Below are 19,206 nucleotides of genomic sequence, written 5' to 3' on the forward strand. Positions count from 1 at the left end.
CAAATTTTGTGTATATTTTTAATATAAATAATAAATTATATTCCCATAGGACTGTGTATTTGTTGAATATTGACTCCATTGTCTGAAATCCTTGGTTCTTTTCGTCCATATTTATATTTTTTGAACTTAAAAGTGGCCTTAATAAAGGTGTGTCCGTGGATGGACATGAATGCTTTCTCGGATAGAGAATTGAAGATTTATCCATCCGTACTTGGAGCACCCAAAACATGACTAAATTCGTTTTTTTTTTTTTTTTAATGTCAGCGTGAGATCTTTGCACTATCTTCACCAACCAATCCCAATCCACTAACTTTGTCGTTGTTGATTAAGTTTGCTTATGATTGTGATGGCTACTTGATTCACCATTGAATATTGATCAAAGAATAGTCTTGAACAAAGATTATCTTTCCACTTCAGCTCATAAAGGATTTTGCACTATCTTAAATTTTCCCCTGTTAGTCCAGAAGTGTTGATTGCGTTTGCCACAGATCGAACACGTTACTGGGTAGAAAAGAGTAAAGTAATAGTAAATGCAATAAACCTTATGAAAGAGTTGCTTCAAGAGTTTATGCAGGACGTTTCAAATGATTTTGGGTAACCTCAGAGTTTCTGTGATTGCCTGGCCTGCTTGAGGTAAGCTTTAAACCATTCTTGCTTTTGAAACCTGAATGCGGTAGGCATTGATTCATTGATTGATGGCGATGGATATGCCAGGAATCACATAAGGAGGATGCTAAAAAGACTTGCTCTGGTGAAAAGTCTCCAACTGTCCACAATATATCAGGATAAAGACTATCACTTTATATAATCAGAACATTAATTTGGAAGAGCGGTATTCAGTATCCTTTCTCTTATGATGACACATAAAAGTATGTCGGAAAAGGATGTCTCTATATTTGTTTATGCCATAACATGCATAAAAGATGGGGCTCCATGTTCTTAATTTTCCAGGTGGTCCATCACTAGCTTGTTTGAAGTAACATGGATAGCGGTTGCAATGCTTTTTCTTGACACCGGAATCTAGTTTAGGTGATCAAACATAATGGCTTAGCTTATACCCAGAAGAAAAAGAAAGTTGGTAAGGTTGTTGGAAGTGTTTTTGGCTTAAAACATGAGTTTTTCAGTTGGTCGGCATTCTGAGAAAGAAAAAAGTAAAGCCTAGGCTAATTAATAGATATCATGAAGGGAAGAAAGAGAACCATTTCTTACTTATTAGTAAACTTAACTCGTTGGAGAAATCAAAATGCCCCTCAGCAAGCAAATTAAGGGGAAGGTATGTTACCACAATAGAGGTGATGAACTCGAAAACGCAGCTTGTCAAGAAAAGATTACAGCCAAGTGTAATGCAATGGTGGAAAGGATTTGGTATAATTTAACATTTGAGTAGAAAATAGAAGAGGAGGATAAAGACTAGGAGCTCCTTCCATCGTCTTAATCTTCATTTATTTAACGACCTCATGATTTGACCACTCCTCGAAGGTTGCGAACAAGGTTTCTCAGGAAGAAAGTTAAGCCCCAATGATTGAGAAGTAATTAAGCAATATGTTGAAGGGAATACCGGTAATACAATGATTTTGGTGTTCCAAAGAGTTCCTATATATGTTTGGTGGCAGAGTATAAATATGGTCCTTTGGCAAGAGCAGAGTTTCCTATGAATAATTCAGTTATGCATCAGATGTCAGCATACATATAAGTAGCACCACAGCATATAAGAGAGATGATATGTGTTCATATCTGTAAGTAATGATGATAGCTTTCAAGTTTTAATTTAGTAAAATTCAACACCATATATCAAATTATATGTCGGTTGGAGAACTTTCGGACATCAGCAATCAGTCAATATCTATAATATCAGGAAAATTTTAGACAGATATTGACTTTTCATACAGTTTCTCCCAATAAAACTATGTTGAAGTAACTTACGTTGGAAGCAAGATTAAGAAGTAAGATATTATCTAACACCTTGACCATTTCAACACGAGGTTTTAAGAAGCTTTGAAGCAGTTATACTTACAGACTTATACTGATTGTTATGGAGAAAACCTGAACAGTTGAAACCTTTCTCTTTATCTCTGATGCTTCAAAAGCTCTATGCCAAGATCCTTCAAGAATTTACAGGAAAAAAAAAAAGCATCATATGCAAAATTAAGTCTGGAGAACATTGATTCTCATGAGCCCATTGGTTGCTTTGTAAGCCCAGGAGTTCAGATCTTTACAAACTTGTCTTTTTAAACATAACCCAGTTGGTATATAATTAATAGCATGAGGTAGAAACAGGAAAAATGCAACAATTAATCTTGTAAAATTAGTTATTGATCATTAGCATAAAGAAGATCATAGAATTCAAAGGGTATTGATGTCTTGCTTTGCCTGTCACTACAATAAATTGAACTTAAGACAGTACATTTTTAAAATATGCTACTAAAATAATTTTTTTATGTTTTTTAATATTTTTGTAAATCTTACTTCATTATATAAATTTTTAGGTGCATTATGAATAAAATGTAACGATAAAAATTGAATACATTAATAAATATTACATTTTTTTTATTGCTACTAGTAAATGTGAAAAAAGTTAAGTTAAAAGTTTAAATAGTTGCACTTTTTAAAATTTAACTATACAAAAAAATATATCGTCTAAATAAGTGTGATTAAAACTCAATTTTTTTGTAGTGTGTTTAAGTTACTTTATCATTTGCATGGATATGAATTTTGAATGTGCTAATTATGATATCCTTTGTATTAATTTGATGTTAGACATTACGCTTTTGATTCTCGCCAATCAGTAGTTTAAGTAATCATTGATAATTAATTGGTTAGATTAAAACCTTGCTGCATTGATAATTGTCTTCAAAAACTTCCTTAATTTATCATTTCCGAGTTTCTTACAAACTATTTTTCAATTATTCACCAGAAGGAGATACATTTGGAATTGGGCCCTCACAGAATATTGACTGTGTAATCAAAAACATACCTCAATGGCAGAGAGAACCTAGGAAAAAGTTTTGGTTTACAAAGTTTATAGCATAAAATAAAAAAATAAAACTTGTGTATTGAGTTCCAGAGAATATATAGGAGAAATTATGTGTCAATTTAGTAAACTAATGTTTGTCCTGATTTAGAATTTCAAAGACATTTACTAGAAACTTGACTTACCTCTTCCATTTTCAATGCTTGGTATCAAACTGATATAATTTGTGAAATAAGGATAAAACGTGACTGAAAGTAACAGTATTTTTTTATATATATATTTGGAGAAGAAGGATTCGAATTTTATTTTTTAAAAAAATTATATATCAATTAATGAATCAAATGTTCGATGTTAAAATTACGGTTAAAAGCAACAGGGTAATCTTTCCCTATAGAAGCTCTACAATGAATTAAATACCCATGAAACTAGGCATATATAGTATATGATTTCAATGTTTGACAACACGAAGGTGCTTGTTAATACGTGATAAAAGAGTAGAATTTCCTTGTAATCAATAGCTTTTATTACAGCAGCCTTGTACATGCCTTCAGGAATTTGTTAAGGATAAGGCTTGACAGGCCAACACAAATTTACCTATTCCTAAGTTGCTCATTGACATTTTTGTAGCCATCCACAGCCAAGGACTTAAAATATATTTTGAGAAAACAAATTATGCTATTCTTTAATTGTGAATATCATGTTTCAGTTATATATTGTCTAATGTGGAAGAGATTGCGACAGTCACACTTACTGCAGTCAGATTTTTTTTTTTTTTTACTTTTGCACAATTCACCCCAAAATAAAGTATATAATAATTATAATCATGAAAATCCTTATTTTATGACATTTTAATTCTTTTACTTATATAATCAATTAAAGTGTGAATTTGTTGAAATTTGATTGTTGTGGTTTGATAAGAGTTTTTGTTCCAATTTTAGTATGAATTTGCTTTTTGATTTGATAAAAGAAAAAGAAAACTATGTGCACAGATTGAGACTGATTAACCATATGTATATGTGAATGCAAATTATTGGTAATATGCTCAACAGCATGCTACTATACATTTGATAATTAAGCTTTAATTAGTTAGAAGAGTACGTAGTGGAGAACATGGCATGCTTAACAAAAAGAGATGTTTAGACATAAAAAAAAAAAAACCGTACATGTGGTTAAACAAATTCCTGTCTACCACGAATTCTATCTTTAGGAAGAGGTGGGAGATTAGATAACCTCACCAAATTATCACCTCTAACATCACAAGAATTCTTGCATGAAAAAGTAATAGTCTTCTTCTTCCTTACATTGGAGCCATCAGTTTTCCTACCTTCACTTGACCACTTGCCATTTCCTCCACCTTTGGTGCACTCCTTATAAGCCGCAAGAAAGGGGTCCTCTTGCCACCACCTCAAGCCTTTCACGGAAGTGCTCCTCTTCGGAACCAGCTGCATCGTGCACGGCGGAGGAGGAACTTTCTTGTCATGAACCAAAATCTTGGAGCCACCAGCATCAGAAGGAGAAGGTGTTTGGTTAAGGGCACACAACCCTATGACTATAGGGCACTGATCATCATAATGGGTGACCTTGGAGACTCCTGGCTTGTCCTCCCAGGAAAAGGGTATATTTCCTTGTGAATGAACCTTTTTACGACTCATTTTTCTATTGTGAAATGAAGCATTAGCTGTTGCTTCATATATATATATATATACAGAGAGAGAGAGAGAGAGAGAGAGAGAGAGAGGGAGGCTATGAGAATAAACTTGTCACACAATCCACACTGTCTAACGGCAGACATATATTTCCAAAGAGCAAGCAAATAAAACGTGAATATGAAGCACCATTTTGCTTTCAAATGAATTAAGAAAAGAGATGATGAAAGTAAAGAAAAGGAAAGAAAAAATCGACCAGGTTTGTTGCAATGTGTAGCTCCAATTATCTAGCGGAAAGAGTTAAAGAGCGTGTTTGTTAATTTAACAGCCTTGACCTGACAAACCAATCCCAGTGGTTCAGTCTTTGGGTAGGTAAAGGTGGATATAAAGCATGTAATCAACTAATAAAGAGAAACTAAGTTTTAGTTAAGAGCAGAATTTGATCGCAGACAAGCCAACAAGCAAAAAACAAGTTCCTTAATTTCCCTTTGCTAACAAATATACTATTATGCACGTTTACGCAGTTAAGAATCATGAATCAAAACCTGGCAAGAAAGTAATGAATACGGTACAGAGAATATTAATTAAATTAGTTGGATCAGCTTTAATTAAAGAGGAGATTTCTGATCAGAGTCTTTGAAAATCAAAGCCACCTCATTATTAATTAAGGTACCATGAAAAGGGTCATCTTTCTATATTCAAAGCATAGTCGCCATCAGAAGAAGTTTGGCCAACTTCTTTGTTTGCATACTTGAGGCTTGGATGCTAGAAATTAAGTTTGGCAAGCAAATATCTGGAGAACAAAGTGATTAAAATATTGGGTTGATGGTAAGGGTGACAGCAAATTTTTGGAGTCAAGTGTAAGGAAGATATATGATTGGAGAATTAAGGTGAAAAAGTAGTCAACAAAATAGACATTTTACATCATAATAGCGTGGGTAGAAATTGAACGTGTATTTTTCCCGTTTTGGAGAAGTTATCTTTTTAATTAGTAAATTGTTATGCATATCAATGCACTCGTAAATAGTACAATATTTAAAAATATATTTAAATTATTTTTAAAAATTTAAATAATTTTTTATTTTTTATTGTGTTCAATATCTTTTTATATTTATTTTAAATTAAATAAACCTTTAAAATCATATTTGTCATTTTTATACTACATGATGTTAACATAGTAAGCTGACATGTCATGGTGGATCCTACCATGACATATTGATGCGGTACGTATTCATGTAATAGTTTCACCCTCAATGTTAGTAATACATGGCATAAAGATGACAGATATTATTTTGATTGAGAATAATTAGTCAGCCGTTAGTCATAATAACCTATTTTGATTCAAATAAAAATAAAAGAGTTTGATTGAACGTAATAAAAAAATCAAAACTTATTTAAATTTTATTAAATAATTATAAAAAATTCAAATCATTATATCTAAAATAATATATATGTTCTTTTAAAATATATTTGACTTTATAGAATATGAATATTTTCCCGGTAAGGGTAATGCCATGTTTTAATTTAAGTAGATTAAAATTGATAAAAGAACTATTTATCATAATAATTAATTTTAACAAGTACACAATAACAAATAATTAGATGACAATGAACAGAAAAAATGTACTACTATAATTGTATAATTGTTATTCCATTAATGCAAAAGTGGTTTGATAATTTATTAATTTTCATTATTTCAATCAATTAGAAATTATTAATTTGTTAAATGGTCTGTAATTTTTTAATAATTTAAAAATAAAAATTTATATCTTAATAAGCTTGGATCGCATTATCAATCAGGCCTCGGTCAAACAATTCTTGAAATATATTGGGCCTATGGCCCAGAATTTCCCGACCTTGAAGCCGAAGGACAACATCGTCATTTAATTAAAATCCTAAAATGTTTAGAATTAGGATTTCACTCTCGCATGTACAAACGGCAATCGTCATTTAATTAAAATCCTAATTTTTATTTTATTTTTTTTTTGTTTTTTAAAATAAAGAAGACAGATATAAAGTTAAAGATGATTTTAAAAATAATACCTCCAAACCTCATTGTTATTGGTTTTTTTTTCTTTTAAAAAAATTAAAAAACAAGCTAAAAGAGAGATATAGAGTTAGAGATAATTTTAAAACTAATTTCTCGTTTTGATTTGCTCAATTTGAACATGATAGACTCCTTATTATACCCATAAAATTTGAACTATTCCGTCCCTTTAATTTTTTTTTTCATTTTTTAAGTTTTTCTTTTGTTTTTTTCTTAATTGATATGTTGCATTATTTTAGACATCTGAATGTTGATGCCCATCAATTACTCGACCCAGAATTTCTTGGATTAAAGAGTTAAATATAATTGTAAATAATAGTACCATATTTATGTTATATTTACAATTTTTCTGTAATTATTTGCAAATAATTTATCCAAATCAATTCACATTTAAATTTATTAGAATTTGATTGTTGTTTTTTTAACTTAAATATAATTTTTTTAAAGAAACGTTTGGGTATATTTAAATAAAAGATGAGTTGGGTAAAGATAATTTAAATTTATTAGAATTTGAATGTGGTTTTTGAATTTAAATCATATTGTTTTACAAGAAACTTTTGGGTCAAATTTAAATAAAAGGTGATTTGAGTAAAGATTGAATTATCCCAAAAAAGGGTTCAATTTTCTTCCATCATAAAGCAAGTTTTTCATCAAAATCTACTCAAATTTAAATGCATCACTCATTTTTCTGAGTTTGGCTCGTAAGTATGAGAATGGAATCCTAATCAAGGTTGAGTTTCAAGCACGAGCATGAAAAGTGGAGTACAATCTGAGTTGGTGAGTTTCAAACAGCTTTGGGTTTGTACTTACAACTTTGAGTTGGAGTCTTAGCTTGGGCTCGACATTGTTGTTCGGCCTCCATTTCTAGCTGCCTTTGTTCTTGAGAGTTAAGACGGTAGTAGTTAGATGAGCCCAATATACTGTATGAAGTTGCCCTTGATGAGAAAGTACTAAAATGTATTATTCTTTGCATTTGTTTACCTTAGCAATATGTTTAATCAAGAATTTAAACTCTTTCATATCAAAATATTAGCATGGTAGAGACCCAGAGAATCCTAACTCCAAATTGAATGGGTTTTTTTGTTTTTCTTTCCTTTCATAAACTGGGGATAGTGACATATGCAAGACAGCCAGAAAGGCCATCAAGTTGAAGTACGGCCACTAGTACAATAAAATGTAACATACGAAATTTCTTTGGGAAAGGAAAATAAAAAGAGGACGCAACATTTTAATTTTGGCAGCTTGCTTTCACTGATTGGCTTTGCATACAGAAAAAGGAAACCTTGGATCAGTTATTGGAGACATTCCAGCACTGGAGAGAAGAAAAATGGACAAACAATTTTTTAACTTTGCCTGCTCGCTTACAACGTACAATAACATTGAAGTAGGAACAGTAACCACTCCAGTACAACTAATTGTAACATAACAAATTTCTTTGGGAAAAAGAAGAAGCAACATTTTAATTTTGGCAGTTTCCTTTCATTGATCGGCTGGCATACAGAAACAGGAAACCTTGGATCAGTTATTGGAGACATTCTAGCACTGGAGATAAAAAAATGGTCAAACAGTTTTTCTACTCTGCCTGCCGGTTTCCAAGTTAATGAAGTAAGAGACCCTGTGCTTCTGCCATTTCCAGGGAGCCACTGTTTTCTCCAACAGTTGCTTTCACTCCTGGTTGTCACTGCCCTGCAAAGGTAACAACATGCATTCCACAGATAAAAGGAGGGGTCCTCCAGCTCTTTCTTTTCTCAGGCCTTGGGTTTGGGACCATGGGATTGTAGGTATTTAGCCACACTTTTGATTTAACATATGTACTAGCATGTATTTCACGGCGCAATAGGCTCACATCTGTATCAACTATCAAAGCCCAGATCCAAATATCTACGGCAGAAAACGAGCCAAGTTCAGTTTTTAACAGCAGTAGGCCCTGTTCTTTTCTATGAGAGTTAACAGAACAGCTGAATCACAAAATCTTGCAGGGAATTTTACTTCTGTTTTAGATTCCAGGCTATTTTTATACCCAGGTTTGTTTGCAAACAGGCTGCAGACAAAAGGATATTTGTTTTGCAGAATCTGGGATGCGTTCTGAGAGACTGAAAATTGAAAAGCAGTTTCATTCTGCACATTTTTTCAGTTTTCAGTATTTCTCCTCCAGTTTCACTCCCTTCATTGGTGATTGCAGTCTGCAATACAGCCACAAAATCAACATTCTGAAAAATATTTCCCCCATTGTATTTGTGACTCAACCAATGAAATTGGGTTTCAATTCATTAACAATCCACTTTACGCTTTCCTTGTACTTAACAAGGCCCCTCGCCAGTAACAAAAACAAACTTTCAGTCAAAATGACTATATTACTTGGCTGAGGTAGGGTTGTACTGTACAACAAATAATAGTACCAAGTATTTTTTTCTTACTATTGTTGGATTCTTTCTTGGTTCAATCATATTAAAAACTTTCAGATATTTTTGGGGTCCATCTTGAGCCCCAGTTATTGGACCCAGCACAAAAATGTTTATTCAGAGAGTTGGCCCCATGTTTGAATTTATCATGACTCAAGGTCAAGCCAGGGAAAGTAGCTGCTCCACTCTGAGGCAATGGGCCAATCAGCTCAGTGGGGAGCAGTTGCTCTGTTTGCCGGGAGGGCAGGCCACAAACGTGCCTCCTGCCTGGAGTCCAGGAAACTCCATCCTCATCTTCTTCAGTGATCTCAACAATGTTAGCAATCTACCAACTGGAAAGGATGGGAAGAGGTTCTGCAACACAGTGACCCAACAGAGTCAATGATCAATATGTATTTTGGAAGTTATCCATATATATTGTGATGATGGAAGTTTCAGCACTATCATTGACCAGCCTTGACCCCACTTTTCCTGTTAATGGGGTCCAGCTTGTACTCAACCTCAATCTAGCCCGTATTATTGTTGTTCTTGAAGGCCTCCAAGAATTGCAAAGTTCAGTACCTATAATTGGAAGAAGATAAGCTGCACTTTCAAACAATATTCAAGGCCAAAATCCATCTGAATGTAATGAGACAATTTAATCAGACCACAAATAACTTCAAGTCACAAACTATAGATACACCCAGAAAACCACATGAGCTATAGCGTTCAATATCTATAAAATTCGATATAGTCAAGTTCCTACTTTGTAAAATTAAAGAACAATAAGTTACAGAGGACAAAGATGAAAAGAAAATTAATTAGATAAACAGTTCTTCAAGCTTCTTCGATTGAACCTGCTCCAGGCTCAGTTTTCTTCCACAATTTCTTCTGTTCTAGCTTAATTTATAAGCTTCGGATTACAGAAGGAATCGAGGCAGAGCTTACAAGAGTGGAGCCAAGCACATCATCACAGAGGCTGCCACCACCATGGGGCTTCTTGTTCTCAGCTATAGGACTGCTTCCTGAACTGCTATTTGAAAGTGAACCAAAAGGTGCCTTCTGCAACACACCTGTAGGGGAAGAACCTAACTGTGGGCTCCCATCCCACCCTTCAGATAAGAGGCTAAGTGCTGATGAGTTCTTGCAGCTACCCACATTGCTTGTGGTGTGGGTTAGGACCTCTCCTAAAGGACCTCCCATTGAACTTTCCCAAGAGATCGGTATCCAGTTAGCTTGTTTATGGTTCTGGTCACTGATATCACTGTTCACTCCTAAACCCATTTGGATTGGATCAAACTCTCGAGATAGCCTAAGAGGTGAAAGGGCAAGTTTCTCTTGCGCCGGTGAAGACGACGATGATGAGAACTCTGAAGATGCCATAGGAATAGACATTGAGAGCTGAGTCCAGTCTGATTTTAACTCTTCTGGCCAAGTAATAATAGAACGACTAGATTGATCCTTAGGCCAGTCATCAATGAATTGGCGAAGAGGGTTTTCGTCTTGGGTTTCTTGATTACTGAAGTCTAGGAATGCACCATACTCTTTAGAATTTATGTAAGAGCTTCTATGCGAGGGATTAACGAGTGAATCAGAGGCTACATGACCAAAAACTGATTGAGAGGATTCTGCAAATGGGATACCTTGTTTCGTAACAGTAAATGTAGAGCCGTTAGATTTCAAGTTGGTGGAGGAAGACATCATGGAGAGGCCCCGTGGATCTTGTACTCTGCCATGCACGTCCTCTTTGTTTAGGAACAACCTAAGAAATAGTAGAAATGTTGAGAACAGAACCACAATGAACATAACTAAAGATTCAAAAAATATATATGGAAAGAAAAATGAAAAGTAGAACTCCAAGCCTCCACTTAATTTTTAATATATCCAATTAATCAAAGTCCTAACAACAGAATGCTATAATAATAATGAAAAACTCCAAGAAAGAGAATCCTAAGTCCCAACTACAAGGTGTTGTCACTATCACCTAAGTAAAGATGAAATAATGGGGTCTACTTTAAAGTAAAGAGAAAGAAACAGAAAGTATATGCATACAAACTGTTCAAAGCAATATCATCCTAAATATCACTAAAGGAAAAACAAGAATGTAAACAGATAAAGCAATCTCAAATGTGCAAAGTATATTTTTACCTGTTGACCAGGGTGTCAGCAGAAGGATTGGCAGCACCAGATTGCAAGTTTTTCAACTGGTGCTGCTGAGCAATTGCGAGGCTGTTGGATGCACCACCACTGGTTATCACCGATGCTGACATGGAGGAAGACATCGGCACCACCTTTGAATTAGTGGTCCCAGAGGCGGCATGGCCAGTCTGGCCTTCCACAGGCTTTCTTGAACGATGGCGGCCCCTGTTTATGTGCCTTTCACAATACTTTTGGTCGGCAACAGCATCCCGGGAGCACCGCCATTTCTTTCCATCTGTTCGACGACACCTCCCTGGCTCAGGGTCAGTGTTGCTGGCATACCCCAGATGAAAAGAACCCCATCCCACTACATATAATTTTTAAACAGAAAAAAACACGCAATGATCAATAATAAAGACAAGCAGGCGAAAAAGGAAAAAGGAAAAGGAAAGATTTAAAATCAAAACCAGTGTTACTTTTTAGTTAAATTTACTTTTAATTTGTGATATCCCGGTTTTGGATAAAACTTTCTACCAAAGATAAACAGAAAACTTTGAGATTACAGCAAAAACTGAAGACATAACCGCAAAATCCAAAATTCCCTGTTACAAGCAGCAAAGTAATACAGTATCCACTATCTACATATGGAATTATAAAAATCTACTCTACCATTCAACAGACACCACCTGCCAGCATCAAGTGAAAAGTTCATTTTCAACACATTTATGCACCAAGAAAAACACCAGCAGCTACCCCCAAAAGATCAAATAAAACCCAAATAGAAAACCGACAACATACTAATAACAAAGAAGGGACCCAAGAAAATCATGTCTTACGATAAATATAATTATTCTTCGAGTATCTGTTTTCAAAAAGAGAAGGAACGTACAAGAATTGGGAGGCAAGGATCCAGCAGATGAGCTGGACAAGCCGTAAGGGTAGAGGGTCTTCTTGAGGGCGATGAGCAAATTGGAAGGTACAGGCACATTAGCCGTGATGTACTTGTAGATCAATGCCTGATGTTCTAGCTCAATCCACTGAGACGGAGTAAAAGGTCCTCTAACCCCAGTAAGAGGACCATGCATGCTTGCATTCAAGCTTCCAGAACCATAACCTGAAACAAGACATTGAAGGGTTAACTCGCCTGGAATATTTATTGAAGCAACATACGCAATAAATTTTTTTTCTCAACTATTTTCCAAAGTAAAAGTAAAGAACAACAAGAAAAGACAAAGAAAAAAGACCAAAGTCTTATATCTGATAGATTGCTGATTCCTTCCAACCTTTCTTCCCCTTCTGTTTAACAGATATCAAGAAATAATGTAATTTTTTTGCCGAAACCAAATGTAACAACACCAAGTTTGTAAGAGGAAAAAACCTTATGTTCTACTTGACAAGACTCAAAAACTTAAAATTCATAATAAAAGCCCATGGAAAGACCCTCACAACTGTAGAGAAATAAATCTACTTGATAATTTCAGCAACCCTATTTTCTGCACAAAGCGTGTGCCTAAATCTCTTATACCTGAAGGCACATTTCCCAATCCCAATCTCACAAAAATCAGAAACCAAAGCCAACCACAAAGTACCAATTTTTTTTTACCCAAAAACAAAAGTGTTACAAACCAGAACACAAAAAAATTACCTGCATTTCTAGTGTATGTAGACGGTGTATGTTGATAGTAAGAAAAGCCACTGTTTTGTGTACTTCTCTCCACAAAGCCAACATCTTTGCTGATAAAAGGAACTTCAGATTTGAGTGAAGAGAAGCTTAGCATATGCTCCTGGTGGCTAGTATCGGCTGAGACCAAAGAATTAGATCTCAACAAAGGAGTGCCTTGGTGCAAAGGCATTGTCTTTGGGGTTGGTAAATCATCAGTTCTTGGTAACTTAGAACTTTTACAGTGATCTTCAGCTGAGTCAGAAGATCTTTCTTGCTTGGTAAACCCAGATCCAAGAAGCTTAGGCTTGGCCTCAGCTGAGAGGAGTGGTGGTGGAGGAAGTTGAGTTTGAAATGGAGCTCCATTATCAGGGCCCACAATACCCTCCAAACCCAGAACCCCAAAATCCATATTGGAGACAGAACCAATCCAAACAGCCTCTAAAAAGCATGAGTTGATGACAAGGAAGAGTTGAAAGTTGAAGCTTTGAATAACAAGTGTTTGAAGACAGAAAAAGAGAGGCGCATCTTAAAGGGTGTTGTGTATGTGTGTGGGTTATGTTTCACTGTTCAGAGCTGATTTTCAGTGATCTTTGTGATGGAAAAACAAAAAATAATTGGAGAGAGATAAAAGAAAGAGTTGAAACTGAGAGGGAAGGGAGCAGACAAGGCTATAGTACGACCGAACAACCAAACACGCTCTCCATATCTAAGACATGCTAGCACATATTTATCCATGTTTTTTTCCATAGTGAAAAGAAAGCCTCAGTTGTTTTCAAAGGAAAGGTCAAAGTTACAAAATTCTCCTTGTACTATAAGGGGGACTTTAGATTTTTCTATTTATTTTTTGGATCCTTTTTAAGTTGATTCTTACTTAGGATCACAACTGTTGGAAGTAAATGACAAAGGCAAATTTCTTGTGTTGCCTATCAAATCTTAACTATATGGTGAAGCAATGACATCTAAAAATAGTTTAGTGTTTGACCACTATTGAAGCCTATTAATCTCATCTATCAAAACCTAGAAATAAAAAATATATATATATTAACATTTTATCCCTATTTAAGGAATCTTACTATCAAAGGCAGGACATTATTTTCTCCTCTCTCCCCTTATACTTCTTCACATGCATGTATAAAAAAATTGGAAAAAAAAGAATAGTAGTATTAATTAGGATTCTTCATTCATATTCAACAATGTATATGTCTGATTTGTGATTTAGCTAGGAATTTATTGAAGTTCTGAATTTCATATTGGAATGACAGCAAACATGACAAACATTGTATTTCTTTTTGTACTTATTTCTTTTAATAAGTACTTCTTTTTAATATGAATGTTAGTAGTATTCCAAGTTTTCAGGTTCCAACCTCTGCAAAAGGACTTTCATTTTAATTGGGTTTCAATTTGAGAATGGGTTGGGACCTTTCAAATGGGTTGCAGAAGGGCATTAACGTCAGTTCGAGCGTAAATATAGTTATACTTGTTAATAGAATTTCCCTTGGGCTTTTTTCTTTTTTTTAAATAGGGTATCTTGTCCTTTGGTGGAAGGGCAAGTGTCCGTTTGAGTTAAAATCCGGTCTTTTCCAGGGAAAATAGCTCTTCTAGAGATTTCACATTTGAGGGAGATATCTGTCAGCCTGGGAGGCAAGGTCAGTGGCGTGTGCTTGCATGAACAAAGAAGCAATTGCCACGTGGCCCCACCCCCTAATTCCTCTCTAAGATGCCCCTCCCCCCTCCCTCCATTATTGTAATAAACCCCAAATCTCTTACATGGGATGGGATTTGCAACTGATGGCATTTATTTGCATAAAGTCGAGAGTTGATTATTACGGGTCTGTAGGGTAATCACGTGGACTTAAAAGCCCCACACACTCTACTTACATCTCTTAAGCTAAATTTTTCAAAGAACCTTTCTGCCCAGGATGTCTTTGAAAGAGTTGTTGAGCTGGTTCTTTTCCCAACCTTAATCTAACTTTAGAAACCATTTATTCTAGGTACTGTATATATGGTTTCATATTATCAAACATTAATCTGGAGGATCTAACTTTGAAAAAATATGCCCAAAATCGATGTAATGCTCTTACTTTTTATCTCATCACTTGGTTTACTGCTGTCTGCCTTTTGCCCCACCTTCCTTGTTTCTTTCTATCACCATCTCCAGCGCATTAACCGTCAAACTTGGTTTTGTCCTTTCTTTTTGCTAATTTATCTATTTTTCTAACTTACACTCGTGACTGTGTCAAAGATTTTTCTTATACTTCTCATAATTTTTTTAAAAAATAAATTTAATTAAAATCTAATTTTTTTTTTCTGTGATACTGTGCGTCTGTGCCTATCATTTGCTAAGTTTGAGCCATATATGTTTTCCCAGGGTAGCAGGCCAGAGATTTGAGATGGAGATTGAGATTAACAAGCGCTGAACCGGCAAAACACTTGAGAGTTATGAAATAGTTATGGCTTCTTTAGAGCCATAGCCAATCAGGTTTCAACGCAGTTGAATTCCCTGGCCTTGTTCTGTTAAAGGTTTTTAATTGCAACCGACAAGTGGCGAGCATGCAAATATCTCAGAAAGGTACGCTTCGTAGTTAAGTCCAATTTAAAAAATATATATATATAAAAAAAAGAATAAAGTTTCACCTTAAATTCCTACTTGAGCTACTATTGATTACACACTATTTTGACCATTTTTTTTCAAAAAAAAAAACCCATACTACTTTTGGAGTTGAGTTTCAACGAACAGGACTTTATTCATTTTAACTAAAGATGAAACCAGACCAATCCCCCATCAAATCCCACTAACCGTAATTTAAGCTTCAACAACACGAAGTGGTCCAAGCTGAAATGAAGAACTGGAACTACATTAGTTCAAACCTTATGAACTTGTCAAGATGAAGTCGGTTTTGGTCTTAAAGAACTGCTCGTTAGACATAGGGAGGGATGCTTAAATTAATTACTATCATCACGTATCAGTATCAAAGCTTTTATACACCTCTCATTATTTAATTTTTTTTTTTTAAAGGCAGAAAATCGTTCGTTCATTCCATTCACAATTTTACCAAAAAAGAAAAGCAGGTTAAGCAGCCACCTAATCTCATTATTTAATGTTGTCACCTAGCTTTCTTATTAAGTTTGTGTATGTTCGTATTTTTGGTATATAGAAGCGTCGTATCTCGCTTTAATACCTATTGCTAATTTCTCTTCAAGAGATATTTAGTGCTGCCACTTGATTTCAACTATAAGAATTATCTAGCTTAAACTTGTTAATTAAGCATTCTAATGGTTTTTTTTTTTTTAGCTTGCTTTTCACTGAATTCAACTCAAATTAGTCTGACTGATAATGACCGATTGGAAATATGACAATTTGGGTTTTGCCCAAGATGATTAGGGCGTGGAGAACCAAATGGTAGACCTTTAAAATATACTTTATTGCCTCTACCCCAGGAACAAAAAAAAAAAGCAAACGTAAATAGTATCTTTGTTTAGGCAGGCACTAGCATCCTTTTGGGGCTGCTCTATGAAACGTAGGGGCAGATGGGATCATTATCCAAAGCAATATCTGACCCACGGATGCAATTTTTATTCTCTCCTTTGCAGCCCCCAACAATCCCCAATTAAGCCTGCATTAATACATCTTTTCCTTGTTTAATGATTTGCTACATATAATGCTGCTTTTCATTAATACATTCATTGACACTTTATGCAAAAATTAGAGGACTTACTTATGATTTTATGTACACGTGTATGAGTATATTAGATGCTACTATTTGTAATAGTAATGGTGAAGAGTTGAACCAACAGATTTATAGCTAATAAATCACTCTATCAAAGTGCTTACCTTACCCAAATGTGTAGTACGAAATATTGTAATATCTTGTTAGATAAGCACAAATTAATAGAGAGCTGAGCATATTCTTGGTTGGGATTCAAACAGCAAAAAGAACAAGTTATGAAGGGTATTGAAGACATTTGAGCCTAACTTACAATTTTGTACTGCAAGACTCGCTTTCATGGACGTGCCAAGCTCGTGGGGGGTCCAGCTCTTGCTAGCGTGACGCTATTATCCAAATATTTTTTTTTACTTCCATATTTTAATTAGGGTTTAGGAATTTAGACTTTATTTTTTATAAAAAAAAAAGTGATGGACTTGTCAGTGAGCCCGTTTTAGCATGTTTTTCCTTGGTCAAAAACAAAGGCTGTGTGACTTAATTCATTATTCAGAGGGTGACCTTGAGAAAGATTGTGTTGGCTGATAGATCATCCAAGCTCCCTGCCCCTTTACCCCTTCTCTTAAGATGCTAGTAATTTCTTGTCGCTTGTTCATGTCTTTCTTCATAGGATTTCAAGCTTTCATGGCCTAAAGCAGTCAAGCTTGAAATGGGCTTATCTCCATCCGCCTTAGTCTTATTTATGCTTCAGAAGCTTTCATGCATGCTCTCTTCGTTTTCAAGCCATGATTCAAAGGTCTCTTTTCCTTTAGGCAACATTGTTGTTTTCCTGTCACTCCTATCTAATTCCTCTATCCATGCATCCAGCTCCTTCCCTAGGCTAGGTCTTCTTCTTTACTTTACACCTATTTCTGTCGAGCACACCTTTAATTTTTTTCCCCTTAAAATGGAAGAAAGAAAATGAAAATTGGAAGATACACCCACAAATCTATAGAATTTAACCATCAGAATTTAATTGTTACTTTCTATCACTATCAAGCCAACAATATTGGAAAAAACACGCAGGTGACAAGTTTGAAATTTGCCATTGAAGGTGTTTGGAGCTCTTTATCTAAAACGTCAACTACTAAATTTGTTGAATGATGTGCGCACCCCTCCCTCCCTCTTTTATGTTTATCTACCAGATATGAATTTCTCACGAGTTTCATATGGTAATGTTCTCATTTTAGGTGTATTCACACTATATGCATATATATATATATATATATATATTTAGATTTAAATGCACGTAAAATAAAACCGTGACAAATGGAAAATAACTAGTTTATTACAACCTACAGACATGGGATGAATAATTAGCAGAATGCAGTAATTAATATCCTATGCTTTTAAGTTTTAACCAAAAATGTCAGGGGAAAAATGTACATTCACTCCAATGGTAGATTGGTGAAAAATGAAAAAGGGGAAAAATGGTATCATGAAAATGGTAGATGGCAAAGAAAGAAATAGGTTAAAAGCAGATCTTTGTATGTTTTTATCTTTTTTTCATATGTGGTATGTGGTACTGGACCATAAGTTACATAATAATTACTCTAGGAATACATCTGAAGACATACCTAGAATAATTTATTCGTCCTACCATATTAAATTCATAACTAAAGCATTGCTTCTATATAAATCAATTCCCATGTTTGCTATTTGCATGTTTCATGTTCTGGAGTTGATGCCTGGCCTATGCATTAAAATTGGAACATAGTTTCCACCAGAAGAATGTTGGGAAAATTTATAACTCAATTCATGGAAAAAATAAATAAATTTTGGCTCTGATCTCTCCTTGTTTTGAAGCAGTCAGTTGCATCCGTGACTGATATTGTGTTTACCATGATTTCTGCACCAATTTTTCACCTTTTAACTCATCTAAAAACCTTATTTTCCCTGTACGTGTATAAAAGCTTTTTCTGTCTGTGGACTCTTAGTCTGAAACGTAACCAAGTCAGTGGTGACAAATTAAATTTTATCACATTGGCTGTTTTTCACCAGATAAGGAAGGATACTGCTTATATGAGCAGCTTCCTTTCACATTTATCAAATAAGACCTACCCTAATTGACACCCACCATTTTTCTCTCCTAAAAATCAATATAGCTACAGAGACTATAGCTAGATAATTTTCGTATAACCTATCTTGTTATTTGAGCTATTACAATATATTGATATAAATATTTAGTGATTTAAATTCGCAATTACACGGATCTTTAAAAAAAAATTTAAACGGAATTCAGAAAAAAAGACATGATCTGATCTAAAATTACATGAAATAAAATGAGCTTTCTGTGAAGGCTTACTGGTTTTATTGACATTTTTTGAATTTCAATTGTTTTTATTAGTACTTAAAAAACCTTGGTGTTTGTAAATTTGGGAGCGATGGGAAAAAAACAAAAATGAGGCAGGTTAAGGAGATGGGCGCAGAAATAGACATACGAATATGAATGGAAAAGATATAGACGTATAGGCGGAGAGGCAATAGGGGATGGATGGGTTTAGCAAAAGTTTGATATGGGTCTCCATCAATCACAGCATTGTCCCTAGAGCTTGCCTTTGAACCTTGTTTTAGTAGGGGACCCCTGTCCCCGAGCTTGCCTATTATGCCTATTTGACAAGGTCAACTATCGACTTCTCATTTTATGATTGATATATA

At 34.7% G+C, this 19,206-nt stretch overlaps 2 protein-coding genes and 1 non-coding gene across 4 annotated transcripts; 1 reads left to right on the forward strand and 2 right to left on the reverse strand.

Annotated features, from left to right (window-relative positions):
- Positions 1-4,022: 4,022 nt before the first annotated feature.
- Positions 4,023-4,723, reverse strand: LOC18611326 (uncharacterized). The gene has a single exon (XM_018120264.2). The coding sequence runs from the start codon at positions 4,621-4,623 to the stop codon at positions 4,141-4,143; it is 483 nt and encodes a 160-aa protein (XP_017975753.2). The 5' UTR covers positions 4,624-4,723; the 3' UTR covers positions 4,023-4,140.
- A 2,008-nt stretch (positions 4,724-6,731) lies between these two features.
- LOC148764438 (small nucleolar RNA snoR8a) lies at positions 6,732-6,824 on the forward strand. The gene has a single exon (XR_016024346.1). It is a non-coding gene; the product is annotated as a small nucleolar RNA snoR8a (small nucleolar RNA).
- Positions 6,825-9,654: 2,830 nt separating this feature from the next.
- On the reverse strand, positions 9,655-13,526 carry GRF1 (growth-regulating factor 1). 2 transcript variants are annotated; one of them, XM_018114227.2, is made up of 5 exons: positions 12,830-13,526; positions 12,074-12,298; positions 11,194-11,551; positions 10,689-10,807; positions 9,655-10,571 (listed from the first exon to the last, which is right to left on the reverse strand). In XM_018114227.2, the coding sequence occupies exons 1-5, from the start codon at positions 13,254-13,256 to the stop codon at positions 9,952-9,954; spliced, it is 1,749 nt and encodes a 582-aa protein (XP_017969716.2). In that variant the 5' UTR covers positions 13,257-13,526; the 3' UTR covers positions 9,655-9,951. The 2 variants fall into 2 exon arrangements, with proteins under 2 accessions (XP_017969716.2, XP_017969715.2); XM_018114226.2 differs by having other exon boundaries at positions 9,655-10,807.
- Positions 13,527-19,206: the final 5,680 nt, after the last annotated feature.

This window comes from Theobroma cacao, chromosome 1 (genome assembly GCF_053813885.1).
Source record: "Theobroma cacao isolate CCN51 chromosome 1, ASM5381388v1, whole genome shotgun sequence".
Classification (NCBI taxonomy): domain Eukaryota; kingdom Viridiplantae; phylum Streptophyta; class Magnoliopsida; order Malvales; family Malvaceae; genus Theobroma; species Theobroma cacao.